This window comes from Pleurodeles waltl, chromosome 3_1, assembly GCF_031143425.1.
Source record: "Pleurodeles waltl isolate 20211129_DDA chromosome 3_1, aPleWal1.hap1.20221129, whole genome shotgun sequence".
Taxonomy (NCBI): Eukaryota; Metazoa; Chordata; class Amphibia; order Caudata; family Salamandridae; genus Pleurodeles; species Pleurodeles waltl.
The window spans coordinates 1,609,111,710-1,609,136,926 of record NC_090440.1 but is presented as its reverse complement, the minus strand read 5'-3'; the positions used below and the strand labels follow the sequence as shown (position 1 = coordinate 1,609,136,926).

The 25,217-nt window shown below is 42.7% G+C and overlaps 1 protein-coding gene across 1 annotated transcript in view; it reads right to left on the bottom strand.

Annotated features, from left to right (window-relative positions):
* The window catches only part of LOC138285386 (sodium channel protein type 2 subunit alpha-like), a 745,466-nt gene that overhangs the window by 52,767 nt on the left and 667,482 nt on the right, over window positions 1-25,217 (bottom strand). The window contains exon 25 of the mRNA XM_069225255.1: window positions 11,163-11,267. Within this exon, the coding sequence (XP_069081356.1) occupies window positions 11,163-11,267 (105 nt within the window). The remainder of the gene's footprint in view (window positions 1-11,162; window positions 11,268-25,217) is intronic.

The following is a 25,217-nucleotide window of genomic DNA, read 5'->3' as shown; positions in this document are numbered from 1 at the left end:
ATATCCCCAGTAATAACATCTGGCCACACATCCCGATTAATATTTAGTCAATCAATTGCATTCAAAGAATGGGAGGACTTGTGGTCCACGGGGGATTCACATTTCAGGGCTGGGGCTAACTCACTAGTAATCCTTCCTGTATAAATGCAAGGTGTTTTTAAAGAAAGGTTAATGCTAACCCTTTTCGTGACCCACAGATCACGTGTTCGGGTTATAAATTCCATGAGATGATCCACTGTGGTTTTTTTAAAAAAGCAGACAGAGATATAATCATACTTTAGCCCTGGTTGACTATATCTTCCTACCTCACGGATATCAGAACCAATAACCGAGAGACAATCACATCTAAAGCGCAACCAGTGGATAACCTAATTGGAGCATTAGTCAAAAAGAGAACACTGGCTCTACTTGTTTGGCCCCGGTGTTGTGCCTGTCTTACCAGCCGTGGGGTACCCGTTGTGGAGCTACAGAGCCAATGGGGGTCCCATGGAGGCCAGCTGCTCCATCTAACCCACAAGATGTAACAGCCCCCTCAAGTGCATTTTCCCCAGGGCTAGGTCATACTGCAGTGTAAACACCCCCCCTGGGCAGGTTCGGTTTGATTGCCCTCTGCCCTCTGCATGGGGCGCGATTGGATCTAATGGGAAGGGGTTTGTCACCATCCTAGGGGGAGAAATAACTGGTTTTAATCCTAGCTTAGGTACAGTTTTTCCCCAACCCATTCCCAGCCCCACCTTTGTTTTTGTTATCTGGCAGCTACAACCATTTTTAGGCACTAAGGGCCATATGTACAAACACATTTTCCCATGGACACAGAATGCGCAAAACTGCTTTCTACATCTGGGCCTAAGTTCTCTCTCATCAGCCCCAATAAAGATACAACGAGAGACTGTTTATTTCTCCTTGTTTCTCCTCTTCCCATGTGTGCTGCTTTAAGTAGTACACACAGAAAGAGAAAAATACCTCTCAGGATTGTTTTTGTGTGAGGCGGTGTCCCTTTCTGCACAAAAACAATGCTGCATGCAATGTGGGCACCCTCGCACCATGGTGAAAGGGTGCCTACATTGGGGCTAGGCTGCCAAAAGGGCACCAGCACAGGGGGAAAGGACAGGAATGTGCCGTTATGGATAAATACAGCGCGTTCCTGCCCTTTCCCTGTGATGTAGGGCAGCGCAGCAAGGCGACGTGCTGCACTGCCTTGCACCACAAAACCCATAAATATGGGCCCTAGACTTCAAGTCTTAGACTTGAGATCAAAGTTTACCTTTGTGAATCGGGCTCACAGTGATCATAGGGCCACCATGTTGTACTGCAGCTAAACATGGCACATAGCACCAAAGTTTTGCGTTCCCTGTTAAGCTCGTAGGTCTGTTGTGCTGTTCTGCTTCTGGCACAGTCAATATTTTGGAACAAATAAGAGATAATCTATCACATCTTCATGTTTGCACAGCAATGGCTGCTTTTATTCGATTTCTGTGCAAAAGAGTTTAATTGATTTAATTGAAAAGCACAGATTGCAACCCTGCTGTCAACGGTCTAATGTGCTATGAGCAAAATGACTGCTTTATTTTAAATGCTTAAAGAGTTGTGTTCTTGCAGCTCGACAGGAATGAAGCATCGTTCAATTTGAAAATCACATTACATGTGACTTTAAACAGAGAATGGGGGGGTGAAGGGAATGGGGGAGTGAAGGGACGGGTAGAAGAGGTTGTACGAGAACAGAGCCCATCTGCAAGCTCGCTTCTTTTGAAAAATACATATTCTCGACATTTTTATTTTTCTCCTCGCACTTGCACGACTCCCACTGCAGGATGTAAATCTGCCTTGCTGAGCGAACTGAGCGCAGTGCCATCACCCAGGACAGCAACGCACTGTAAAAGATAGCATAGGAAGCTGAATACTGGAACTTGTCCAGTGTGTCATTAAAACTTCTAATGAAAACAGCTGTGCAGACCTCAATGCCAAGATTGCGTTTCCAGCCTCTAATCTCACTCTTCACTCTTCGTGACAGTGTGGGACGGGTTCAATGAGGTTTGCTGAAAGTGATGAAATGTAAAAGGGTGGAGTGGAGTGGATCCAGTCACTTATGTGGAGCCCCAGGCGCTGCAGGACTTCAGACTAATGCACCAGGGGGCTAACTTTAAACAAACAGCTTCAGCGGGTACAGATCAGCCCTGAGGCAGGGATTTGGTATAGTTGATGCTCAGGCAGGTGTCAGGGATGTGAGCTCGTCAGCCTGGCAAATGGTGATTGATGGCATCTGCTTTCTGATAGCTGCACATGTGCAACAACAGAAACGGTCCACCTGCAAAAGGAATAAAGTGTGACTGAGGGTGAATGCTTTTAAGTTCTACCCTCAGTGAATCTTGATTTTTTAACAGTAAAAAAGAATTACTGAGGAAAATAAACTATTTTTGCTGAAAAAAGGGGGACAGAGGCCCATGTAGGCCAAACTCCCCTGTGTGCCACTAGGGGCAGGTGATCTATCCATCTAAATCGGGTTTACATTTTTATTGAAGCAGAAACATTGGCTACATACATGAAACGCCTGATTTCCTGTGTGCTCAAAGGCTATTACGAGTCTGTGAGATTTTCTGCTCTCATTAGATGTACTGATCAGTAGCTCTATCTAAATATCTCATATTCTCAAGGAAAAAAGCACACCAACTTAATAACCATGACTGACGTACACATGGATTTGTAGTTGCAGAATCACAGGCTTATAGACAGAACAATCCAAAATCACAATGCATCAAATGCATCTTGCAGTTCGTAAGTGCCTTTGCAACCCTCAATGCAAACTTTGTGATGCAATATAAAACATTAGAAATAGAGGGACCGAAAAGATCCTCATGTAAAGTTTGTTAAATGTTTAGATAGACGGGCTTCCGAATGCAAATATGTTTATCTTTATTTTTGGCTTGAATCCCTCTGCTGTACAACGTTTCAGGTACCTGTTTTCCTTGCTTTTATTGCTCCACAAACAGCAGCCTATTTTACAATTTCCAAACCACCAGGATACCCTCGTGGGTGATAATGAGCTTTACAAATGATCATAACATCCATCTTTTGCCTTACGTATTACATAGCTCATACTTGACTTTATGAAAAACTTCCATGTGAAGTGTTACTTTATAGTCAAATAAATAGAGTAACCAAATAAAATGTAACAAAGAAAACCCACTGAATAAATATCAACATCCGAAAGAGAGGTGTAACAACTTGCAAAGTGGAAGCTTTCCTAGATCAACAGTTTCCACTTGGTGAATGCCGGCTGTAGGCATTGGGAAGTTCACACAGTGGTTTTGGGACAGCTACGTGCATCCACCAATGTACTACCCAGCACGTCTATTTTCATTCCGATGCAGCCCCTACTCCTACTACAGTGCTGTCCCTTCAAGGCATAGGATCTACAATAGAAAAATACTGGCTAGCTGCAATTTGGAATGCAGGGATGGTAGACTAATTTCCCTAGAGTAGAGTCTTATGACAAGTGGAGGCAAATACAGAGAGTACATAAATAAAAGCGACACATACTACTCAGGTGGCAGTATGGGAGTTAGCCTTATGGGACCACCTCCCCATTATTTAACCTCTTTGCTGCGCTCGGCCATAGCGGTGTTACCAGTGCTCATTCATTTACACAGGGGCCATGTGGCTCCCATATCCCTCCCCACTTTAGTTCATGCCTGTATTATCCCTTCCTTCCAGTTCCATCCATCTCATGGAGCACACATAGGACCTGATTACGACTTTAGCGGAGGGGATTACTCTGTCCCAAATGTGATGGATATCCCGCCCGCTGTATTATCCGTCACATTTGGGACAGAGTAATCCCCTCCGCCAAAGTCGTAATCAGGCCCATAGTCCTTATGGGGCATATTCACAAGCCTCTTGCACCTCCTTGTGCCACATTAGTGTAAACGTTTTTACGCTAATGTGGCATTAGGTAGGCATTTCCGATATGCCATATTTACAAAGTGGTGCAATGCTTGCATCTCACCACTTTATAACCCCTTGCATCACATTATGCCTGTGCCAGGCATAATATATGCAAGGGAGGCATTCCAGCGCTGTGAGGTCCTAAAATGACACAGTGAAATCTACAAGAATTCACAACGCCATTTTTTGCATAATTTTTAACTCCTGCTCAGAACAGGCGTTAAAATGATGCACCCATTCTATGCAATGGGCTTCCCTGTGCTTTGCTGCACTAGCATCGAAAATGTTGACACTAGTGTAGCAAAGCGCCACAATAGCGGGTTAGCGCGCCTGACCTTAATAAGTGAACTTAGAAGGGGACGCAAATAGGTCAATGAACCTTTTGACTCACAATTAAGATGTTCTTATCATAGATCCAGTAGATAATCAATAATCAATAAGCAATAATCAACAATCATTAGTAATCAAAATCAGTAATCAATGGAGTCAGTAATTGTCATGCATCATGACCTTTCAGTCATGAATAATCACACCTCCAGTAAAACTTTAGAATGTTTATTTCCCTAGATTAACAATGCTAAGGTCATGTATATTAATCAAATGAAATCTAATCAAAGCTTGAACTACAACGCATTCTAAAGTTATGGTGCAAATCAATAACAAAGTCAACTCCATCAATGAAATGTAGTACATGAAGGTTAGCAGAGAAATTCATCAAGCATTAGTCCCTGTTATCATAAGTGAGGATCATTAACTATCGTCAGATTAGCATCAGCATGTTGGGCTTCATGCAAAACAATTTAGTAACACAAATTTGGAAAAATATCTAACTATGGTTCTATCAAAATAGCGCAGTTGGTACCTAGAAAGAAAAAGCAAATATGCATAGTAATCACAGTTCGGAATATACCTATTCCTCAGGGTGGATCACCAAAACAGAATCAGTCTTCGTCTGAAAGACATCAGTCGGTCAGCAAAGCATCAGACTTCAGCATCAGAATTATGAAAGGGCAAAGTAATTAAGCATTTAAGTTAAGCACGTCTCTAGTAAAGACGCACAAGAAATTAGTAATCTTTCGATCAGGCAATATGGGCAGAATGAGCCAGAATGTTGTCCGTCTTCTCACTGTGCAGTGTCATTATATTAAAGTTACCTAAACTATTCCCTAATTCTCTATTGGTCAGTTAATCGTACGTTCGCACTTTGTCCAATAAAACTACCATCCCAAATCTATGAACTCTAATATTTCTCTGTCCTCATATTGTTGATTGGTTACTTTTGTGATGTCCTCATCATCCGGTTTGTCAAGTAACAATATTGTTGCATCTTCTACTCTAGTCAGTTTCTTCATTTGTTCTTGTACCGGGAAAGTCAGTCTCACACACATTACACATAAAATGTTGCATTAGCAAGAACATCATCTCCTAGCAGTCGGTTCTCACAAAAGGCTTCCGTTATGAGCACATTTAAAAAATACAATAAACATATCACAGTTTGATTCACATGGTTAGCATTTCTATTAAACGCTAAGAAATACAGCTTTACATGAGGCCTGGCAAATTAGGACAAGGCACTCGCCAAGTTAAGGCCTACAATTAATAAAGCTAAAGCATACTTCATAACCCTCAATATGACATATTACTGCATTAGTCTAACATATATTCAATATTTCATAAGTATTAATCATTGATTAGTACACTTCATTAACATTGGTGGCCATTCTTCGTAATCACATTTTCAAATGTGTGCATTATTTTTCTATGTTATTACAATGTCTCCATGAACTTATTATTCAAAATACATAAACACGCATACATTTTAAAAATTAAAACATCTGCGCTAGCAAGCGTCAAAAAGTTTGACACTATTATGGTAACCACCGCCATGATGCGCTGCATTGTAAATACGGCGCAACCATGGTGTGGTTAGTGGCTGGTCGGGGGGGTGAAAGAGTAGTGGTGCCTCATCTATGATAAACCACGTTCTTGTAAATATGACCCTAACTATTTGGCTTGGAGCCAGGTTGGACCTCTTACTACATCACTAATTCTTGTTTTGGGCTGGCTTTTGATTCACCCCAGACTCTGCCCGATACAATCCGACCCTGTTGGGACTAGATTGGTGTCTGACAGTGACTCATTCACATTGTTTTCTCTAGTCGTTTAGCTCGCTGGAACATCAAGTGTTGCCCCTTCCCTATCCTATTAGTCTTCCTAAGGTCTGATCTTTTGAACCACAAGATATTCCGGGTCACTATTTCACTCCCACTGTGGGCCGAAACGATTGGGCCTTTGACCTGGTGTACACTCCATAATCCTTTTTCAGAAGGGAACTGAAACTTACACCCAGGATTTCAATCATGAATTAGCACTTAGTCACCAGGTTTTAGCACATAATCTCAGCCCCCCTGGGTGCTGCTGGCCTGATTATTCATTCTCATCCACCTTTTCTGGGTCCCTGAAATGTCTAAGGTGGCCGGCTGTCAACCAGGCCCAGTGGTATACTGTCCTGTACTGGCCTCCCGAATATGAGGACCATGGGAAACACTTGGGGGTGCTATGCGAGGTGTCTGGTATAGTCAGGGAAAGTGGTGCAAACTCCAGTCCAAATCTACACCCTGATCAACCATAACTTGGAGGGCTCGGTTAAGTGTACACTTAAAGCGTTTCACATCTCAGTTTGCTTCCTACCATTGGGGCATGATCTTCTGGGTGATGATTCCCAGCTACCTTAGATATTCCCGACATTTCACTCCTTGAAACAGGGGTCCATTTTCTGCTCAGATTTCTGTGGGTAGGCTGAATTTCAATGGGTAGGCCGAATATGGCAAACACTTTTTCAAGTATGGGGTGGATGTTGTGTGATGCTAACGGCAATGTCAGATCTTCTATAGGATATTTGGAGTGTATTAGAAACTGGGGTGTTAGTTGATTGGGGTGTAAGTCCTGGTCAAGCAACAACACAGTTCTTGTCAGGGTAAGGCACAGGCAAACACCAAATTAACCTGTGCACACCCTTTGGTAGCTTGCCACAGACTAGGCAGGCTTAACTTGAAGGCAATGTGTAAATTATTTGTGCAACACGTCAAGCAGTGGAACAGTGAAAACACCACATAAAAAAGATCCCACACGAGGTTAGAAAAATAGAACTTAATTTAATAAAACAAGCAAACAAACAAAAATTAGAAAAATCCAGTAAGCAGAACATTAGTTATGATTTTTTGCTTAGAAGCAGGAAGCGCCATATGGGGGGATCTGGTTGCGCTAGACCAAGACAAAGTCAAAAGCTCAGGCCAACCGCAGTGTAGCCAAGATGTGGGGATGTGGGTCTGTTTCGTCTGTTCCGACTTACGCATCAGCAGTTTTGTTTCAGGCAACATCGGCGCTATGTTGGTTCTGCTCCCGCAACACAGATGGCAGAGTCCAGGTTCAGGAGCAGGGTGGTTGGAAGTCTTTTATGTTCCTGAGATTTTAGATCAGGAGGCATGCCAACTAACCCTCTGCATTCTGGGTTGGAGAGATTCAGGTCCAGTCCTTCTCACTCCCAGGAAAGAGGTAGCAGTCACAGCAAAGCAGGAGTCCAGCAAAGCTACAGTCCAGAAGAGTGCCGGGCCTTCAACAGCACAGCAGTCCTACTTCCTAGCAGAGTGTCCAGAGGTCCAGAAGTATATTGAAGTGTTGGTGTCAGAGGTCCATCATTTAAACCCAGTTGGGCCTCTGAAGTGCACAGAGTTCCTGCTCTGGCTCCAGACTCACTACAGGGTGTTATTTAGCCATTTGTGTGGGGAAAGGACACAGACTCTTCAGGTGTAAGTGAAGCTGTGCCCATCTCCCCCCTCCTATCCTGCCCTGGGTGGTTCATCAAGGCCCATCAGGTCACACCTAAGCTCTCATTGTGTGTGACTGTCTAGGAGGAATATACAAAGACCAGCTGTCACACCACCCCAGGCACGTGATCAGAGACAGGCAGTAGGCACCATAAGGCTAAAGAAAATGCCAACTTTCTAAAAGTGGAATTTTCAGAATTGCAGTTTACATTCCGACTTCAACATAAGCTAAGATTTTAATTTGTGATTCCAGAGACACCACATTTGGGCGAAGGCTTCTCTTTTCTCATTTTGAAGTTGCACTTATAAAGTATAATAATAAGGTAATCCCAAAGTTATCATAAAGGAAAGACAAGACTTGCAGTAGTGAAAAATTAATTTAAGATTTTTTCACACCTAGGACATGTGAAACTTAAAAGTACATGCCCAACTTTATGAATACACTGCAACCTGCCCTTGGAGCTGTTTAGGGCACATTTATGGGCAACATATTTATTGAAAAGGAAAGTTTGGGCCTGGCAAAAAACATGCTCTACAGTGGCTGGCCTGAGACATGTTTAAAGGTCTACTTAAGTGAGTGGCACAATCTTTGCTGCAGACCCACTAACAGCAATTAACTTAAAGGGCCTGGGTACATGTAGTGCACTCTACTAGGGGCATATAAGTAAATTAAATATACCGACTCGGGATAAGCCAATGTTACCACATTTGAGGGAAAGACCACAAACACTTTAGCACTGGTTAGCAGTGATAAAGCGTGCAGAATCCTAAGGTCAGTAAAAACGAAGTCAGCAAAAACAGGTTGTCTGAAGGCAGTTAGGGGAAACTACACCAAGGATGCCAGGTCTAACAGAGTGCCCATCCACCATTACAAGTGTCAGGTCATACATCCAAGAACCTACCACAGTCTAGACTGACTTTTGTCCAGGAGGACTCAATTTAATGAGTGCCGTTGATGGGTGCGCCTGTCTAGTCAATTGGCATGGTGGGCATGTTATCACTGCAATCCCCAAATCCTTGTCAAGCATTGAGAACCTTACCTTTTTTCTGAGGTGTGATTTTGTTTTGCCGAATCCTTGGTCCCCTTGGTGCACCAGTTCTAATACTTATTCCTGGAGGGCTTGTTGTATAGTAAGACTATTTCCCCACACGAGACACCCATCTCTGGGTATCTGCCAGTTAGAGGAATCACACCAGAATCAAGATGTCTTCCAGCTTGCTCCATGACTGAGGCAGGATTAGGCATTTGTAGTATTGAAGACCGGCCCCCTGTATGATTTGTGTTCTCTTAATTTGGTTTGTTGTCATCAGGTACTTGCTAACTTTCTTAGATGGGTGTAAATCATTATCGTTCCTCCTTTCTTCTGGTGAGACAGTTTTAACTTGATTCGCTTGTAGTCTAGAGCTGGGGGTCAAAATGCGATCAGCTATTGCTGTATTGTAGTCGTGGTCAGCCCCGGTTCCCAGGAGCTTGTAGAACATCTTATACATTTCTTCTACCCGTAAAGTGTAGCAGGAGGGACATCTTTCCTGTATCATTTGTTTCTCTCATGACTCAAAAGTAGTTATTGAGACACCCATGTTTTCCATCTAGGGGCCGTGGTGACTTGGTCAGTCAATTCACTGATTGCAGCAGGTGATGTCACTGGTAGGTGAGCTGTGTGTGCAACTGTTTGCTCAGCTGAGGCTCCTTCGAAGCTCATCCACTGTGTTCCACCACTGCTGTTTTGCTTTCCCCTCTTCCTGTACTCGCATGTGAAAGTGGGGCAACCTCGCATACATTTACTGTAGTTGAGATAATTGGTGGCATGTGGGAGAGGTTTAAAGTCAGTATTATCACTGTGATGGACTAACACTAGAGTGAGGCTTCCCCTGCTTGTTGTTTTTTTCCTTTTTTTGGGTCCCATGAGTCTGGGCACACTATTATTTCAAGATGTTATAGTGAGACAAAAAAAGCTAGTAGAACAAATGGTAGCTACTGATCACAGGGACTGTAGTAACTCTCATTAGAATGCAATACTCAGTCAACAAATGTAGGTAGTAACTAATGAGATAGCTCAGTGAGTTTAACTGCTGGTATCTGTGTGTGACTGTTGTGTCTTGTCACTTTAATAAGAGTAGAATGTTATCACAGTGTTGTGTAAATAATATGGTTTGTAGCAGAGGCAGTTACTGCTGGACCACACATATGTTGACAGAAGAGCTCATTCAGCCTTTCATTGTTTCAAGGTTAGTAACACAAAAACAAGTGATTTCAGTAATAGTATGTAGACATTACATGAAGCCTCCAGTTCAGCTTTCTTTAGCATCTTTTTCTAACAGTAGTTTGCAGGTTTTTCCCAAAACAAGAATGTGCCACACATGCACTTATTCTTGGTAGGCATTGTCACCCTATAGTCTGCACAATTAGTTCCAGGGTCGCACATTTGGAACATATTTGGAACGCGATACCCTTGTTATATTTTTATGCTCATATGAAATTACTCTTTCTCTCCAGACTAACTAAAGACGCTGTTTTGCGTCCCTGCACAGTACAATAAGGATGATGTTTTAGCATTTAAACAGCATCCATGCTGAATTCGTGGAGAGGTGCTTTGCGCTGAAGTTATCATGGAAGCAGCTGTTTCTGAGATGCAGCCATGCTGGCCCAACCTTCATCCTGAGAAAGAAGATAGCTGTGCAAGAGAAGTGTGCAGGCCTGTACACTTATACAAGTGCATTTGTTAATACACTGAGGTCGACTTCCTGACACATAATGCCAAGGTATTGGGGTTAGATCATTCTGACAGGTCTGGCAGAAGGGTATTCAAGCTATGTTCTCTCTAGTGTAGAGGTATTAGCGACAGAAAGCAGTAATATTAGGACTAATTAACATGGTTGAATTGTTTGTGTTTTTCACCATTCTAATAATGTTTATTACAATGATGTGTCTCATCTGCTCAATTATCACAGCTTGTGCTTTTTTTTACAAAGATAAAATCTTTTCAATAAATATTTGAAAATGTATTCTCGTATCTTTTCTTTGCGATACCTGTTTCCTCGAATTCTTTGGGAATCAGAATGGTCACGTTGGAGGTTACCGTCAAAATGTATCACCCTGAAAGGTTAGGAGTTTAGATGTGGTACTGTGAATGTTTATTGATGATATAAGTGGACTCAATCTCTGATTTTTTGTTGACCTAATACACAGTCCAATTAAAATTATACGAACCATGTAACAATAGTAAAAACTTTTTCTTAGTGTAATGTGAAATTGCAAGAAAGTGGTAGCGGAGCTATTTACAACAGTTTCTCTCATTTCACTGCAGTATTATAAATATAAAACAATACACGTATTATTGAAGGTTGAATCTGTGATTTGCAGGTCACATAATTAAGTAAACACATTCTTACCTGCGGCCTAGGAATCGGCTTTTGTGGCTTTTTGGACCCAAGCTTTTTCATTGCATTGTAATATTTTTTTTGTTCTTCGGTCATAAAGATGTCTTGACCTCCAAAGTAAAGTAAATAGATAACAACTGATTATAAGATGACCACATGCAGAACAATGTAGGTGCAATTATTGATTTAATTAGCTCTGAACTCCAAGACAGAAAGGAAACAACAGACACAATTAAGATAATGCTTACACAATACACTACAATCTGAGTCAATGTTTTTAAAAACATTTTCATTACAATATAATATAAGGCCATCAAAATAGCAAATTATACTTCTGACTTCTGACTTAACAACGCTGAAATTCAATTGAAGTTTGTTTTGACAATCTAAAGCTGATTTAATGGCTTTATTATGAGGCACCGGATAAACACATTTTGGACAGTAATGGAAATCCCTTTCAAAATTTGCATTCCCAGAACCACTGTAACCCTGCAGATCTGTGGTGTTTCACTCTTATTTGAAAAATGAGGTAAGGTCTGTAATATCAAGACCAAAATTACTGATTCTCCCAGAAATTTCTAATTTCTAAAGGTGTCATGAGAGTCTCATTTGTAATCCCTGGTGACTCGGCCCTTGAGAATTACTGATGCTTCATGTATTGGTAACTGTGAAAAGTAGAGCATATTTACCAGGGGGGGATAGTGAACCGTATAATGTGGCCCTAAGTGCCCTGTCAACAAGGACATGGGCTGCCACAGTGCCCAATCATAAGCCCTTGCTTTCCACTGCAACTTACAATAAGTATGTATGTGGTGCAGTGGAGAACTGGCTGCCACCCTTGATGTCATAAACACTAAGTACTAATATGTACTTATGACTTATAACGAACTGTGGCCCTGATTTATACAATTGTATTTTGTAAGTTTGTGTCGCTTTTGCATAAACAAATTATGCTAATGTGACGCAATAAAGTAAAAATCAGGGCCTGTGTGTTTTAACTGTCATCTAATGTCATGTGGCGCACTCAAACTCAATACTCAAGTGCATTCACTATAGTGTTAGGAGAATTTGTATCATGAGTGCCTTTAATGTTATTAACTTAAATATAATCATTGAATGCATCTTTAAAACCATCCTTATATTATCTGAATATATTTGTATTTAAAACAATAACAGTTTATGTGATGTGTGCACTAATGTTGAAGTTTAATGTTTAAAATGTATGTATACATCTCACCTATCCTCATGTATTAGTAAAATCTGAATTGCTACTCAATGTATCAAATGTAATTCATATTCACATTGGTCTATAGTTAAACATTTGTATAGTACAACCTGAAATGTGCACTTGCTTAACATTAGCTTGACTAAGTCTGAAATTTCTTTAATGTGAAAAATTGTTTTCCTTTTCTGCTAATGTGTTATTTCATTGCAGGTATGTTCACACTAATTGTTAGTTTGGAAACAGAAGACAGCCTTGGAAGCACAGCACAATATTACGAGTTGCCCCGTGGAACCAGATGAAAACCATGAACATGTGATGGTGTGATCACCAATGTTACTGGATTCTGAAGTTGAGATACCCTAATTGATAGTGCAGCAGATTGCTTTGGACTTTGAGAGGTACAAAGACACTTGATTGAGCCTCTGAAATGCTGGCACCTTCTCTTTTACCTTCCTTTCCAATTTCTTATTCATTTTACCAAATCTTTTTGTCAAGATTTTGCTTCTCACCCTTTGCCCTAATGTTCTTTAGTTAGATTCTCATGTTTGATAGTTTAGGCTCTAAGGAGCTCACCCAAACTGCACATAGTTAATTTTAGCTGGATGATTAAATTTGAGCTAATGTGTAAAAGATGTGACTAGCGTTTGTTTTCAGAGCACCAAATCCTATTACTGATATTTTGTATTACTTTTACTGAGTGTCTGGGTTGTCTTATGTTAACTTGACTACATTTCTATAGAAGATTTGGCTCCCCTATGGTGTTTTTGAATCTTTACAGTATATTATTGAGATTTGTTTACATGAACCTGAGTGTTAATGTGTAATAAAACCCTTTAACTTTATTTCTGATTTGGGTTTTAATTGTGGGGCCAAACTGGCTAAACTGTAAATTAAATGTTGATTAACTTTTACTTGATTCCTAGGTAAACACTTTGCATGGAATCCAAGATCGTCAGCCTCGAATTACAGCATACAAAATGCTCCATCACAAGAAAGTCAGTTACTACATTCAAATTGAGCAATCCACCTGCAAATAGTCTTTAATTGGTAATGCCAATCCATATTAACAGAAATGAAACCAGTAGCACATTTATTTAGCTCCTGCAGAGCTAGGACGGATGGGGTTTTGTTGACCATTAACAGAAGTTATAGTGTGTACCTCGTTCATAGATCAATGTAAAAATCAGAAATGCAACACAGTCTCTATATGAACTTCAAAGCATCCAACTTGAAGATTGAGGCGGTGCATTATATGTAAGATATAATCAGGACAGGTTGTGAAGTCACATTTGGCCAAGCAACTGAATCATGGTAGCCAGGTAATATATTTGTTTCTGCCTATAATGGTGCCTACTGTTTCTTAGGGTTGTATACATGACAAACCATGACTTTTACGTCCAGCACAATGATAATTTAATTATATGTTAAGAGATTTTAATGGATGAGCCACTGAATGCTGGTAAAGAGATCCAATATGTAACCAAGATTGTTATTGTTTGAGCTGGCATCATTGGTGTAGTTTTCTCCCTAATTTGTTGCCTTCAGACCTCAATTGAGTCAATCAGTTGCTCTATGTAGTGTAGAGCCCTTTACCTTCTTCTGAGGTAGTCACACCAATGAAACTGTTGATTCTTTGACATCTTACCATGTAGTGAGGGTCTTCTTCAACTTTGAGAACCACCAACCTGGCGATCCAGTGGACAATAAAGGCCATCAATTGTGTCTTTGAACATCAACTGGTAAACCCAGAATTCTGAGTGGGTGTCATTTACACAAGTTCTCTAAATACTCCAGTCTGAAGATGAGGATGCATTTTGTTTGATTCAACTATTTATTTTCTTTCATAATTAAAATGTAACTCATAATCTGACAGCACACCTGTGTCTTCAAGTTTCCTGATTATAGATCCCATATTGACAGTATTCTCCTCCGTTTCCCCCATGCTTAGATTGAGATTGTCCATTTTCTCTTTATGCCTACTAACGGATACTCATATAATTCCAGGACCTCCCTGTAGAGGGTCACTTGTTGATACAGGTGTCATGCTTTTTGTTTGTGTCACACCTGTTTTGAGTAAAGAAATGTTTTGCCTCGTCATAGCCTTCTCTATACATTTTAGCAGTCTTTCATAGGTTTCTGCACCATGATTAGTTTCTCACAGTCACCAAGTAGTGAGGGAGCTCTCAGCCACCATCTTAGTGTCTCAGAGCATTCCCATGGAATCAGTTGTAAAGGACTGCTTGGCCTCATGGTGGCTGGCTTGTAGGCATCTAGGCTCTTTAAATTGTGTTTTACCCCAGTCCATCTCTATTGATTCCCGCCACATCGAGGCTCTTTTCTGTTTTACCACAGTATTTTGTTTTGTTTCATCACTGCACTCCATGAAAGGAGCAGAAACACCACCAATGCTATGCCTCTACAAAATGCTCAGAAGGGTGGGATATGACAGAGTCTGGGTGTATTTTTAATCAGATCTGCACTGAGAAAGGATCTTATCAACTTCACCACTGCACATGTAGAATGGAACAGATGGAGTACTATCCTAGAAGTGCTAATTGTCTCTACCTTGCATTATCATCCATCTCTCCCACTTTGGTCATTTTAGGATGATGGAAGGCAGAGCACTTCTCAATTTTTTGATCTTACCCACTGGAAGATGCAAATTGCAGAATCTAGCGATGCAGCGCCTTCACTGCATGAACCTGGGCCCCATACTTCTAAGGACAAAGTTTTTGTGGCTATGTTGGTAGTGAAAGCAGCACCATCTTGTCCAGCTGCTGGCTATATCCTCTCTTGTTAATTTCTCTGGAAATAGGATCACTGTGTTCTTTTAAAAAGATGCGGATCACACCTTAGTAAAGGGCTTATTAATGACACAATGCATTTTGATTATTAAATACTGTAATCTGATCAGTAAGCAACCTATAGTGTCTCTAATGTTAAATGTACTGGCACATTTTGAAAAAGTTTTTCACTCTCTTTTGTTAGAAAACAGACAACTTATAACAAGCAATTAGAGTGTACTTTTGCATAACATAAGGAAAAATACTTGGATTCACACCTAAAAATCAGCAAGTGAAACTGACTAATGGAGTTAGCCCTTTATGAAACTTCAACACATAGGGCCAAATTATGAGTCTGGCGGTCTTCAGACCAATAGGCTCACGGTAGTGATCGGACCCCGCGGTCGTGGGGGTCCGACCGCCATTTAGGACTGTGGCGGAGCCGCTACAGTCTGACTGCCGAAACCACCAGGCTGCCGGCAGCCGGCAGCCTGGTGGTCTCGGTGGTTGTAATCTGCCAGGGCAGCACTGCAGCCGGCGCTGCCCTCTGGATTATGAGTCCCCATCCACCAGCCTTTCCATAGTGGTTTACACAGTCATGGAAAGGCTGGTGGAATGGGGATGTCGGGGGGGCCCCGGGGCCCCTTCATTGCCCATGCATTTGGCACGGGCAATGTAGAGGCCCCCCTGCACAGCCCGTCACACATTCCACTGCCCGGACTACGGGCAGTGGAATGCGGGATGGGTGCTGCTGCTCCTGTTACCTGCTGTGCCAGTGGGCAGAAACACTGTTTCCATCCGCCGGCCCTCGGGGGGTAACTCAAAATAGGGTGGAGTGATGAGTTAGGCGGGCGGCCTCCGCTACCCGCCAAACTCATAATGAGGCCCATAGTGTTAGACTTGGCATCCTTGGTGTGGTCTCTCCTGTCTTTTTTGCCTCTGCTTCCTATGTTTTGACTATGTGCTGGACTTTGGTTTTGCTTTTTTTGGTACTCTAGGCACTTTACCACTGCTGACCAGTGCTAAAGTGCAAGTGCTCCTTTGTAAATTGTATGTGTCATTGGCTCTTCCATACTTGACGTATCTGATTTACTAGTAAGTCCCTAGTGAAGAGCACTAGAGGTGCCCAGGGCCTGTACATCCAATGCTACTAGTAGGCCTGCAGCACTGGTTGTGCCCCCCACTTGAGTATCCCTGTAAACATGGCTCAGACCTGCCACTGCTGTGTCTGTGTGTGCAGTTTTAACCTGACAATTCGACCTGGCAAATGTACCCACTTGCCAGGCCGACACCTTCCCTTTTTATACATGTAAGGGACCCCTAAGGTAGGCCCTAGGTAGCCCAATGGGCAAGGTGCAGTGTATATTAAAGGTGGGGGATGTACTGATGTGTTTTACATGTCCTAACAGTGAAATACTGCCAAATTCGGTTTTCACTGTTGCACGGCCTATCTCTCTTATAGCTTAACATGGGGGCTGCCTTCAAATATCTTTTAAGTGAAGTTTCCCTTTGGGAGCAAACTGAGGTCTGGAGTTTGGAGTTTGGAGTCTCTGAACCCACAATTTAAAAATACATATTTTGGTAAAGTTGGTTTTTAAATTGTCAGTTTGAAAATGCCACTTTAAGAAAGTGGGCATTTTTTTGCTTAAACCCTTCTTTGACTCTGCCTACTTGTGTATTCCCTGTCTGGATCAGACCGACAGTTCGGCTGTTTGTGAAACCCCTCTAGACAGTGACACAAAGGGAGCAGAGCTGTAGCCTGCATATCCTGATGGGCCACCTGGGCTAGAGTAGAGGGAGGAGTGGTCACTTACACCTGAATGGGCTGTGCCTGCCCTCCCACAATACAGTCTCCAACCACCTAGTGTGAGTCTGAACCCAGGCCTGGTCAAGGCAGGATCTTGTGAACAACAGTGACTTTTATTTGAAGTTTGCCTACTTCAAAGCCAGAAAGTGGTATTAGTACTGCACCCAAACCCCCAGATTTTCAGATTACTTCTGGAACCAAAAGGAACATCTGCGAAGGAGAAGAGCTGAAGAACTGGAGGAGGAGTACTGCCCCTTTGCCTGTGACTGTGGTTTGCTGGGTTGGCCTGCATTTGCTGCTCATACTTGAAAGAGGACAAAGACTGGACTTTGGTGTATATTCTTGCTTGTGAAGACTCTCCAAGGGCTTGGATTGAGCTTGCCTTCTGTTTTGAAGTCTCTGGGCCTTCAAAGACTTCCTCTGCCAACAACTGGACTCTCTGCTTGGACTCTTGCCCTGCTAAGTGGTGCGATATCCATTCCCTGGTCCATTGAAAGGTGAAGCTGGTAGAACAAGGACACAAATCCACACACAGGAAGCCCTGTGGGAAAAGTTTTGACGCATCACTACGCGCCACCCCCCTCATGGCTGAAATTGGCGCACCACCTGCATCGCGGCTGGGAAATCGATGCATCACCTGCATCGCAGCTGGAGAAACAACGCAACACCCACTTATGGCTGCTGAAAATGGCGCAAACCCCTCACATCGCATTTTTTCCATCCCAGTGCTACCGGATTTCTCATGCATCGTCACTGGGCGTCAAAATCATTGTGAACCTGCACGGATCTGAGGTGCCCCATCTAGAAATTGACACATTACTCTCTTGTGGGAGAGAAAAACGACGCATCGCCTACCCAATGGGAGAAGAAACAGCGCACGGGCTCACTTGTGAGTAAGGAACCGATGCATCGCTGACTTTTTTCGACGCACGTTCGCCCGTGCAACTTTATTTTTTGAGCAAACTGGGGACTTTGTGTAACAGCAATGTTTCCATTGTTTTCTATTGAGTAAGACTCTTTTTAAACATTCATATCTTGACTTGTGTATGTTGGATTTTTGATGTTTTTGTCTTACCTGGATGAGATAAATATTGACTATTTTTCTAAACTGGTATTGTGTTAATTTTGTAGTGGTTTCACTGCATTACTGTGCATTCGTACAAATACTGCACACATTACCTTTGAGATAAGCCTGACTGCTTGTGCCAAGCTAACAAGGGGGTGAGCAGGGGTTGTTTTAGGAGTGTAGCTCCCTTAATCTGACTAGAGTAAGGGTCCCTGCCTGGACAGAGTGCATACTGACTGCCAATCAGAGATCACATTCCTAACACATAGTTTATAGTGGAGGAAAGGATGTTTTCACTTCTACGCCCTTCTGTCACATGTTTCCTCGCCCCTCCACCATCACTGATAAATGAGGATGGTCCTACTTCAGTGTGAAGTGAGATGGGGGAATGGTGACTTACTACTTCTAAGCCATTGTGCCACATGTTTCCTCCTCACTCCATCATCGTTAATGAACGGGGATCATTCTACTTTAGCGAGAAGTAAGATGAGGGAATGACGAGAACAGATGGTGATGTTTAAGGATGTATACTGTGTTAATCTATTCTTCTAACTCATTATCTAGTTGTAAGAGGAAAAGGATGAGCAAGGGTATACCGATGTTGAAGTTGTACTTGCAATAGTGTACATTTTAGGACTTCATACTTTGCTTATATTATTGATGTTAGGAGGAGATGAAAAGATTGTGGTGTCCGAATTTATTTTTTATAACAATTAAGATTGCACTATATAAAGCACACAAAACAATATCAAACCCTTAGTATGTAGAAGTCACCATGCCCACATCCATAAGGCTCACTTCTAGCTACAATGGCTGCCTCAGATATCAATGTTGAAGTATAGATTAACGCAATGTGCCCATGACCATGTTAGTGGACCTCAAAGAATGACGAGAGCATAAGGTATACTCAATTAGCACGCCTCTGCAGCTGTCCACATTTTCTAATCTTCACAAGTGAGGGGTGGTGAGCCACATAACCCTCTCCCCCTTCAATAAGGTTGATACATGTGAAAAGGTGGGACTCCAAAGGATTACAGACTACAAATAAGGACATTTAAACTGAAGGTTAAAAGAGGCCAAAATATCTGTGAAGTTGGTTTAAAGAGGAGGAACTATGAAAGTGACTAATGTTAGTGGGCTAAAGAAGGTACGAGGGTTTGCCCGGCCTAAATCTGATGGGGGTAGGGAAAACATGTGATGGCAATTGACTTTGACTGCTTTAAAGTTATAATGTTTCTATGAATATCTCAGACGTGGTCTATGTCTCACACCTCTCCTAATTTTTGGCCCAGATAGAATCTGCTAAAAAAATAGTGAGTCAATCAGTGGCACTACGTGGTCTCTTCTACTGTAAATCCTTGAATACCCAAACATGGCTATGTATCGAAGTCGACCCATTTCAGACTTCCCGAGCTCCCCGAGTCCCAATATCATCACTACCTCACCACTCGCTTTTATGAAACGGTAACGTTTGCGCACACTAGAATATTTTCAAAACTGCTCAAGTTGTGTATGTCTCTGCTGTACAGTTTTTTGCTTAGCAATTTTTTCGTTCAGATGACAGCACTGGCTGTTTCATTCCAAGTGTCCCCTTTCTGAACTGCCACAGTTTTCTCAAGCCATGAGAGGTTTTTCTTCTTGCCACTGTTTCTCCACAGCCCCTGTACTGTGCCAGCCAAACATCCAACAGCTGTTACATTTTACATCTATGAAGATGGTGGCCAGCTAATAGGTAGCCTGCTCAGTTTTACACAGTAGTTCTCATAAATTTGTTTAGTAAAAACCTTTGGTGATCACAAGTGTTGCTGTACTGTCTTCCTCAAAGCCTTCAAATCACTCAATGACCCTACCCAAAGTGAGGGAAGGACCTCAGCTTCCCTGTCCTGTTTCACATTTCATAATGAAAATCTTGGATTGAATCCAGCACACGCTTTGAGGTGGGTGATCTGCGCCTCAGCAAATATTGGGCCCTGAGACATTAACGTCTATAGAGAGGCCAAATTAACAATACCGTCACCTACCTCATTTGTCTGGCCTACCACAATGAAGATGGTCCATTGCTTGGTACTGGCTGCTAAAAGCCCTGCTGACTTGAGCAGGACCTATTAGGCCATTACTTGCCCCCTCCCACTGCCAACCCCCTTTACTTCCTCCTTTATTGGACTCTTTTCTAATTCAATATTTTACAATATTCCCCTTCAACAGGGGGCCACTACAAGAATTTCTGCACTACAAAATTGGACATTCATGCCCTGCTCATATAGGTAAATCTTCTTTGGGCTTTAAAAGTAGCTGCGTGAATTTTTCTACTCTAATTCAGACCCTCCATTTTTTCAGCTTCTCAGAACGTCTTCACACACCATAGGTAATTGATCACATAAATGTCCTACCATATGCACCACATTTTGTACAAATTGTTTTTTGCACCTGATCTACACATTTTTGTTTCGATTGGTGTGTCTGGCTGGCACAAGCCCCTTGCTAATTCACTCACCCATTACATAAATGTTTGCACCTTGTGGCACAACCCTAATTTTCTCAATATGAACAACTTTCAGAAAAATGTATGTTTTAGAATCGGGACCTGTTTAGTCCCACTACTTTTCAGTGCTGTTGATGACCACGAAATTAAATAGAAGGGTTGAACTACTATAAAGGGATCAATTGTGATATCCGTATTAGCTTTTTTTTACAATTTTCTTTGTAAAAATCGTATTGATCCAATGTTTCATTTGTTTATAAATATGCTGCACTTTATTACCACTACTATGTAAGCGCTAGGGCACTAAGCCAAATTGTCCTTTACTATTGCACTTACATTTTGCTTTCAAATATATTTTGTGATCCTGTGACTAATTAACAAAGAAGAACTGTATTTGCTCCCATAATGGGTTATTTATTAGCCTTTTGCTATCCTTAATGATTTTCATCTTAATTGACACCCCCACAAGCCATTGGAATTAACCTCCATGGCACAATATTCGGAAATGTTAAATGCAAATGAGAGCAAGCCACTGCATCCTGATGTTCTAAACAGTACTTTTGTTGGATACTTCATAGAAATATCTCTAGTTAAGCTCAGCAATGTTCTCTGGAACAAAAATCTTCAATTGACTCACTGGTTTGCTCTAGAAAAATGGACCCATGTTGAATGCAAAACAGCTCATTGTGAAGTATTCCACGACTGAGCCTGTCACATGTTTACATACCCTTTAAAAATAAGCCAGGAAGACCCATGTAGTCTCTTTTCCACATGGAATGGTGCATGCAAATGTGGTGGATGTTTTCACCACTCTACAAATGTATATTTGTGGTCCAAGGCATATAGGTGCTGGGTTAAGCGGTCCCTTGTTTGAATGCACATATTCTGACTAAGCAGTATGTGTGTTACCAGTAATTCTCTACGGTGGCACTTACTAGGTTACAACACAAAGTTGTATTTTAACTCTGGGGTATCTTAATCGGTGTGGATAACTTAATGAACACAATGAAGGAGATGTGGCCTGCTTTATGGTGCGATTATTTTGAGGATCCTGAAATACTGCTAGTAAACAAGCACTGCGAGTTGCCTGCAAAAGTCAGGTGACTGCACTTTTGAAGTACACAAATGGACAAGTCACTTACTTGGTAACACCTTATTTGGTAGTGACAATATCTAGTTGCATATTCCTTACCTTAGAATTTCCCCAGTCATCAGTCTGGATCCAGAGATTTTGAGCAGTACCCCTGGGGGCCATCAGCGGCATCCTGTGCACCGGATATGATGTCATGGGTCCTATGAAGGCACCACCCTGGTGTACCGACGTCAGTTTCTTTTCATGACTCTCCATGCCAGAAGCGCAGAGCCATTAAGAACACTGACTTTCAATGTGTCAAAACTAGGGCCCTGAAAGGGAATCCCTATCCCTAGAAATCAGTTTGCAGAGCAGGGAGGATAGGTGGGTCGGTAAGGAATCTGGAACTAGATATTGTCTATAGCAGATAAGGTGTTACCAAAGGTATGTAACATGTCTATCTGATAGAGACATCTAGTTGCAGATTCCTTACCTTAGAATAGATATCCAAGCAATCCCATCCACGTAGGCGGGTCTGTAAACTAAGATCATACTAGTAAGTCCTGCTGCAACTAACGGGCAAAGTTCCAAACCCTATGGACCTGACTGTCCAGGCAGTAGTGTTTGGTACACGTGTGCAGAGATGCCCACTTTGATGCCTGACAGCTGTCAAGGACTGGAACTCCGTGTGCTAATGCAGTGGTCGCAGCTTTCGCTCTGGTAGAAAGAACATGAAAGCACTCAGAGGGTTGCTTGTTAGCTTGTGTGTAGCACATTTTAATGCAGTGTACAACTTATCTGAAGATGGTTCTCTTTTGCACTACCCGACCTTTCTTTGCACCCACATACCCAACAAGAAGTTGATCATCCACCTGAAACTCTTTGGTACGATCAAGGTGGAATGCATGCATTGCTCCACTTTGTAAATTTGGCACTGTGATTTTAGCCTTGTTGGACCACATTACCTTAAAAAAGCTAATGTAGTGCAAGGAGGTGCTAGGGGCTCCTAAATAAGCCTCTAAATTCAAATCCCATTACAACGTAATGAATGGAGGTGGAGGAAACATATGAGTGAGGTCTTTAAAGAACCTGTTTACAATTGAGGACCTAAACATAGAAGGTTGATCAGGCAATGGCAAAAAGTAGAAATGGCAGACAGATAACCTTTGAGAGTGCCCATACCAGAGCCTTGCTGGGCCAGAGAATGGATAAACAACAAAACCTGAGACAGAGGGTCAGAAAGGGTGTTAACAGACTTGTCTGTGGACCATGCCACAAATTTCTCAGAATAACAGGTGTGTACCGTTTTGGTGGATGGACGCCTCTCTGCCAAAATTACATTACAACATCGGGCAGAAGGTCAAAAGCTGTCAACTGTCTTAGCTCAATCTCCACACAAGAAGGAGGAGACTGGACAGGTTCGGGTGGAGAACCCTCCCATGCTGCTGTGATAGAAGATCCTCCCAAATGGGCAGTCTGATCAGAAGAACGATAGCCATGCTCAGTAGCTCGAGATACCAAACTCCTCATGCCCATTCTGGAGCCACAAGGATTACATGGGCTTGGAATTTCTTGATCTTCTTGAGAACTCTGGGTAGAAGTGGTATGGCCAGAAAGGCAGACAGGAGGCCTGAGTTCCACTCCAGATGAAAAGCGTCTCTGAGTGATTGCCACCTTGGAAACTCCAATGTGCAAAACTGCTGAAATTGCACATTTTCTGTGGAGGTGAACACATCTAACCAAGGCTCTCCCCACTGCTGAAAGAGACCTTGCACCACCTCCAGATGAAGACACCATTTGTGATCAACTAAGCATTGTCAGCTGAGTTTGTCCACTCTGATGTTTAGAGAGCCCACCAGATGTTGAACCACAGGGAAATGCCCTGTTGTTCCCTTCACCTCCCGTAGAGCAGAGCCTCTTGACAAAGGGTCCACCACCTCATCCTGCTTGTTGCAGTACCACATGGTGGTGGTGTTGTTTGTGAACACCTGCACTACATTCCCTTTGAGAGAGGGAAGAAATGCTTTAAATGCTAATCTGATCTCCCAGAGCTCCAACAGGTTGATGTGGAGTCCAGACTCCCCCGGAGACCAGATGCCTCTGATCTCCACCTCTCCCAGGTGGCCGCCCCATCCCAGGAGTGATGCATCTGTCACTACCATCAGATTTGGTTGGGGAAGGAAGAGCGCTCTGCCTCTGATCCAATTGTGGTTAGTTAGCCACCACTGTGGATCTCTTGGAGATCCCCCCAAGATCTGGACCGTGTTGGAGAGATTTCCCTGATGCTGCACCCATTGCAACTTCAGGTCCCACTGCAGAGCCCACATATGCCACTTGGCATGTGTCAACAGCAGGATGCGAGAAGCCATGAGAATGGGTAGAGTCATTCTCACATAAATCTAGGACAGAGGCTAAAACGTTGGTATCATAGCTTGATATCCTAGACTCGCCGCTCAATAGGATAAGAAAACCTGCACTGTGTCCAGAACAGCTCAGATGAAAGGGAGCATCTGAGAGGGAGTCAGGTATGACTTTAGCATGTAATGAACCTCAGTGAATGTGGGAGGTCCGCCATAATCTGGAGGTGGGAGACGACAGCCTAAGGTGAGCCCGCCTTCAACAGCCAGTCGTTGAGATAGGGGAAGACTGAAACCCCTGATCTGAGCAGGTGAGCTCTGACCACTGCCATCACCCTGGTTAACACCTGAGGGGGCATTAGTAAGGCGAAAAGGAAGCACAGTGAACTGAAAGTGCTCGTGGACTTCCGTGAACCGCAAGTAACATCTGTGGGCAGGCAGGACAGGGATATGGAAATACGCATTCTGCAAGTCCAGCGCTATCATCCAGTCTCCTGGGTCCAGGGCAGATAGAACCTGAGACAGAGTGAGCATTTTGAACTTCTACTTCTTGAGAAAGAGATTGAGGGACCAAAGGTCTAAAATAGGACAAAGGCCTTTTTTTGTGCACCAGGAAGTAGTGGGAATACCAACCACGGCCTATTTCTGGCACAGGGACCCTCTCACTGGCTTCTTTGGCCAGGAGAGCTGTAACTTTCTCTCAGAGAAGTGCCAAGTGATCTTCCATCATTGGTGGCATGGATGGACGGGTAGTCTCAAAGGGATGGTAGTAGTCCATTCGGACTATCTGCAAAAGCCCTATGGTATCTGGCTCTGAGCTAGATATGGTTCACTGTATATGTCATCACTAGAAGCATGGAATGTGATGTTCTGAATATTAGCTGTTGCTTAGAAGAACTGTTGCCTTGTGGATGGGATCATCTTTTCTCCTAATAAATATCTATCTTGAAGTTACCTGTCTGTGAGGATTGGAGGGGAACAAACAAGGCTGGGTGGCCCTTGTGTAGCCACGAAAAGGGCGAAAAGCAGACTAAGCAGGACGAGGGGCCACCGCGAAGTTCAAGGACTTGGCTGTAGCACAAGAATCCTTGAAGTACTCCAGGGCCGACTCTGATTTCTCTCCAAAGAGACAGGTGTCATCAGAAGGCACGTCCATAAGATTAGCTTGGACATCCCCCAAAAAGCCAGACGTCCTTAACCAGGCATGGTGCGCCAAGGCCACTATCGAACCATCTGCTCTGCCCAGTGAGTCAGTTGTGTTCAATCCACATTGGA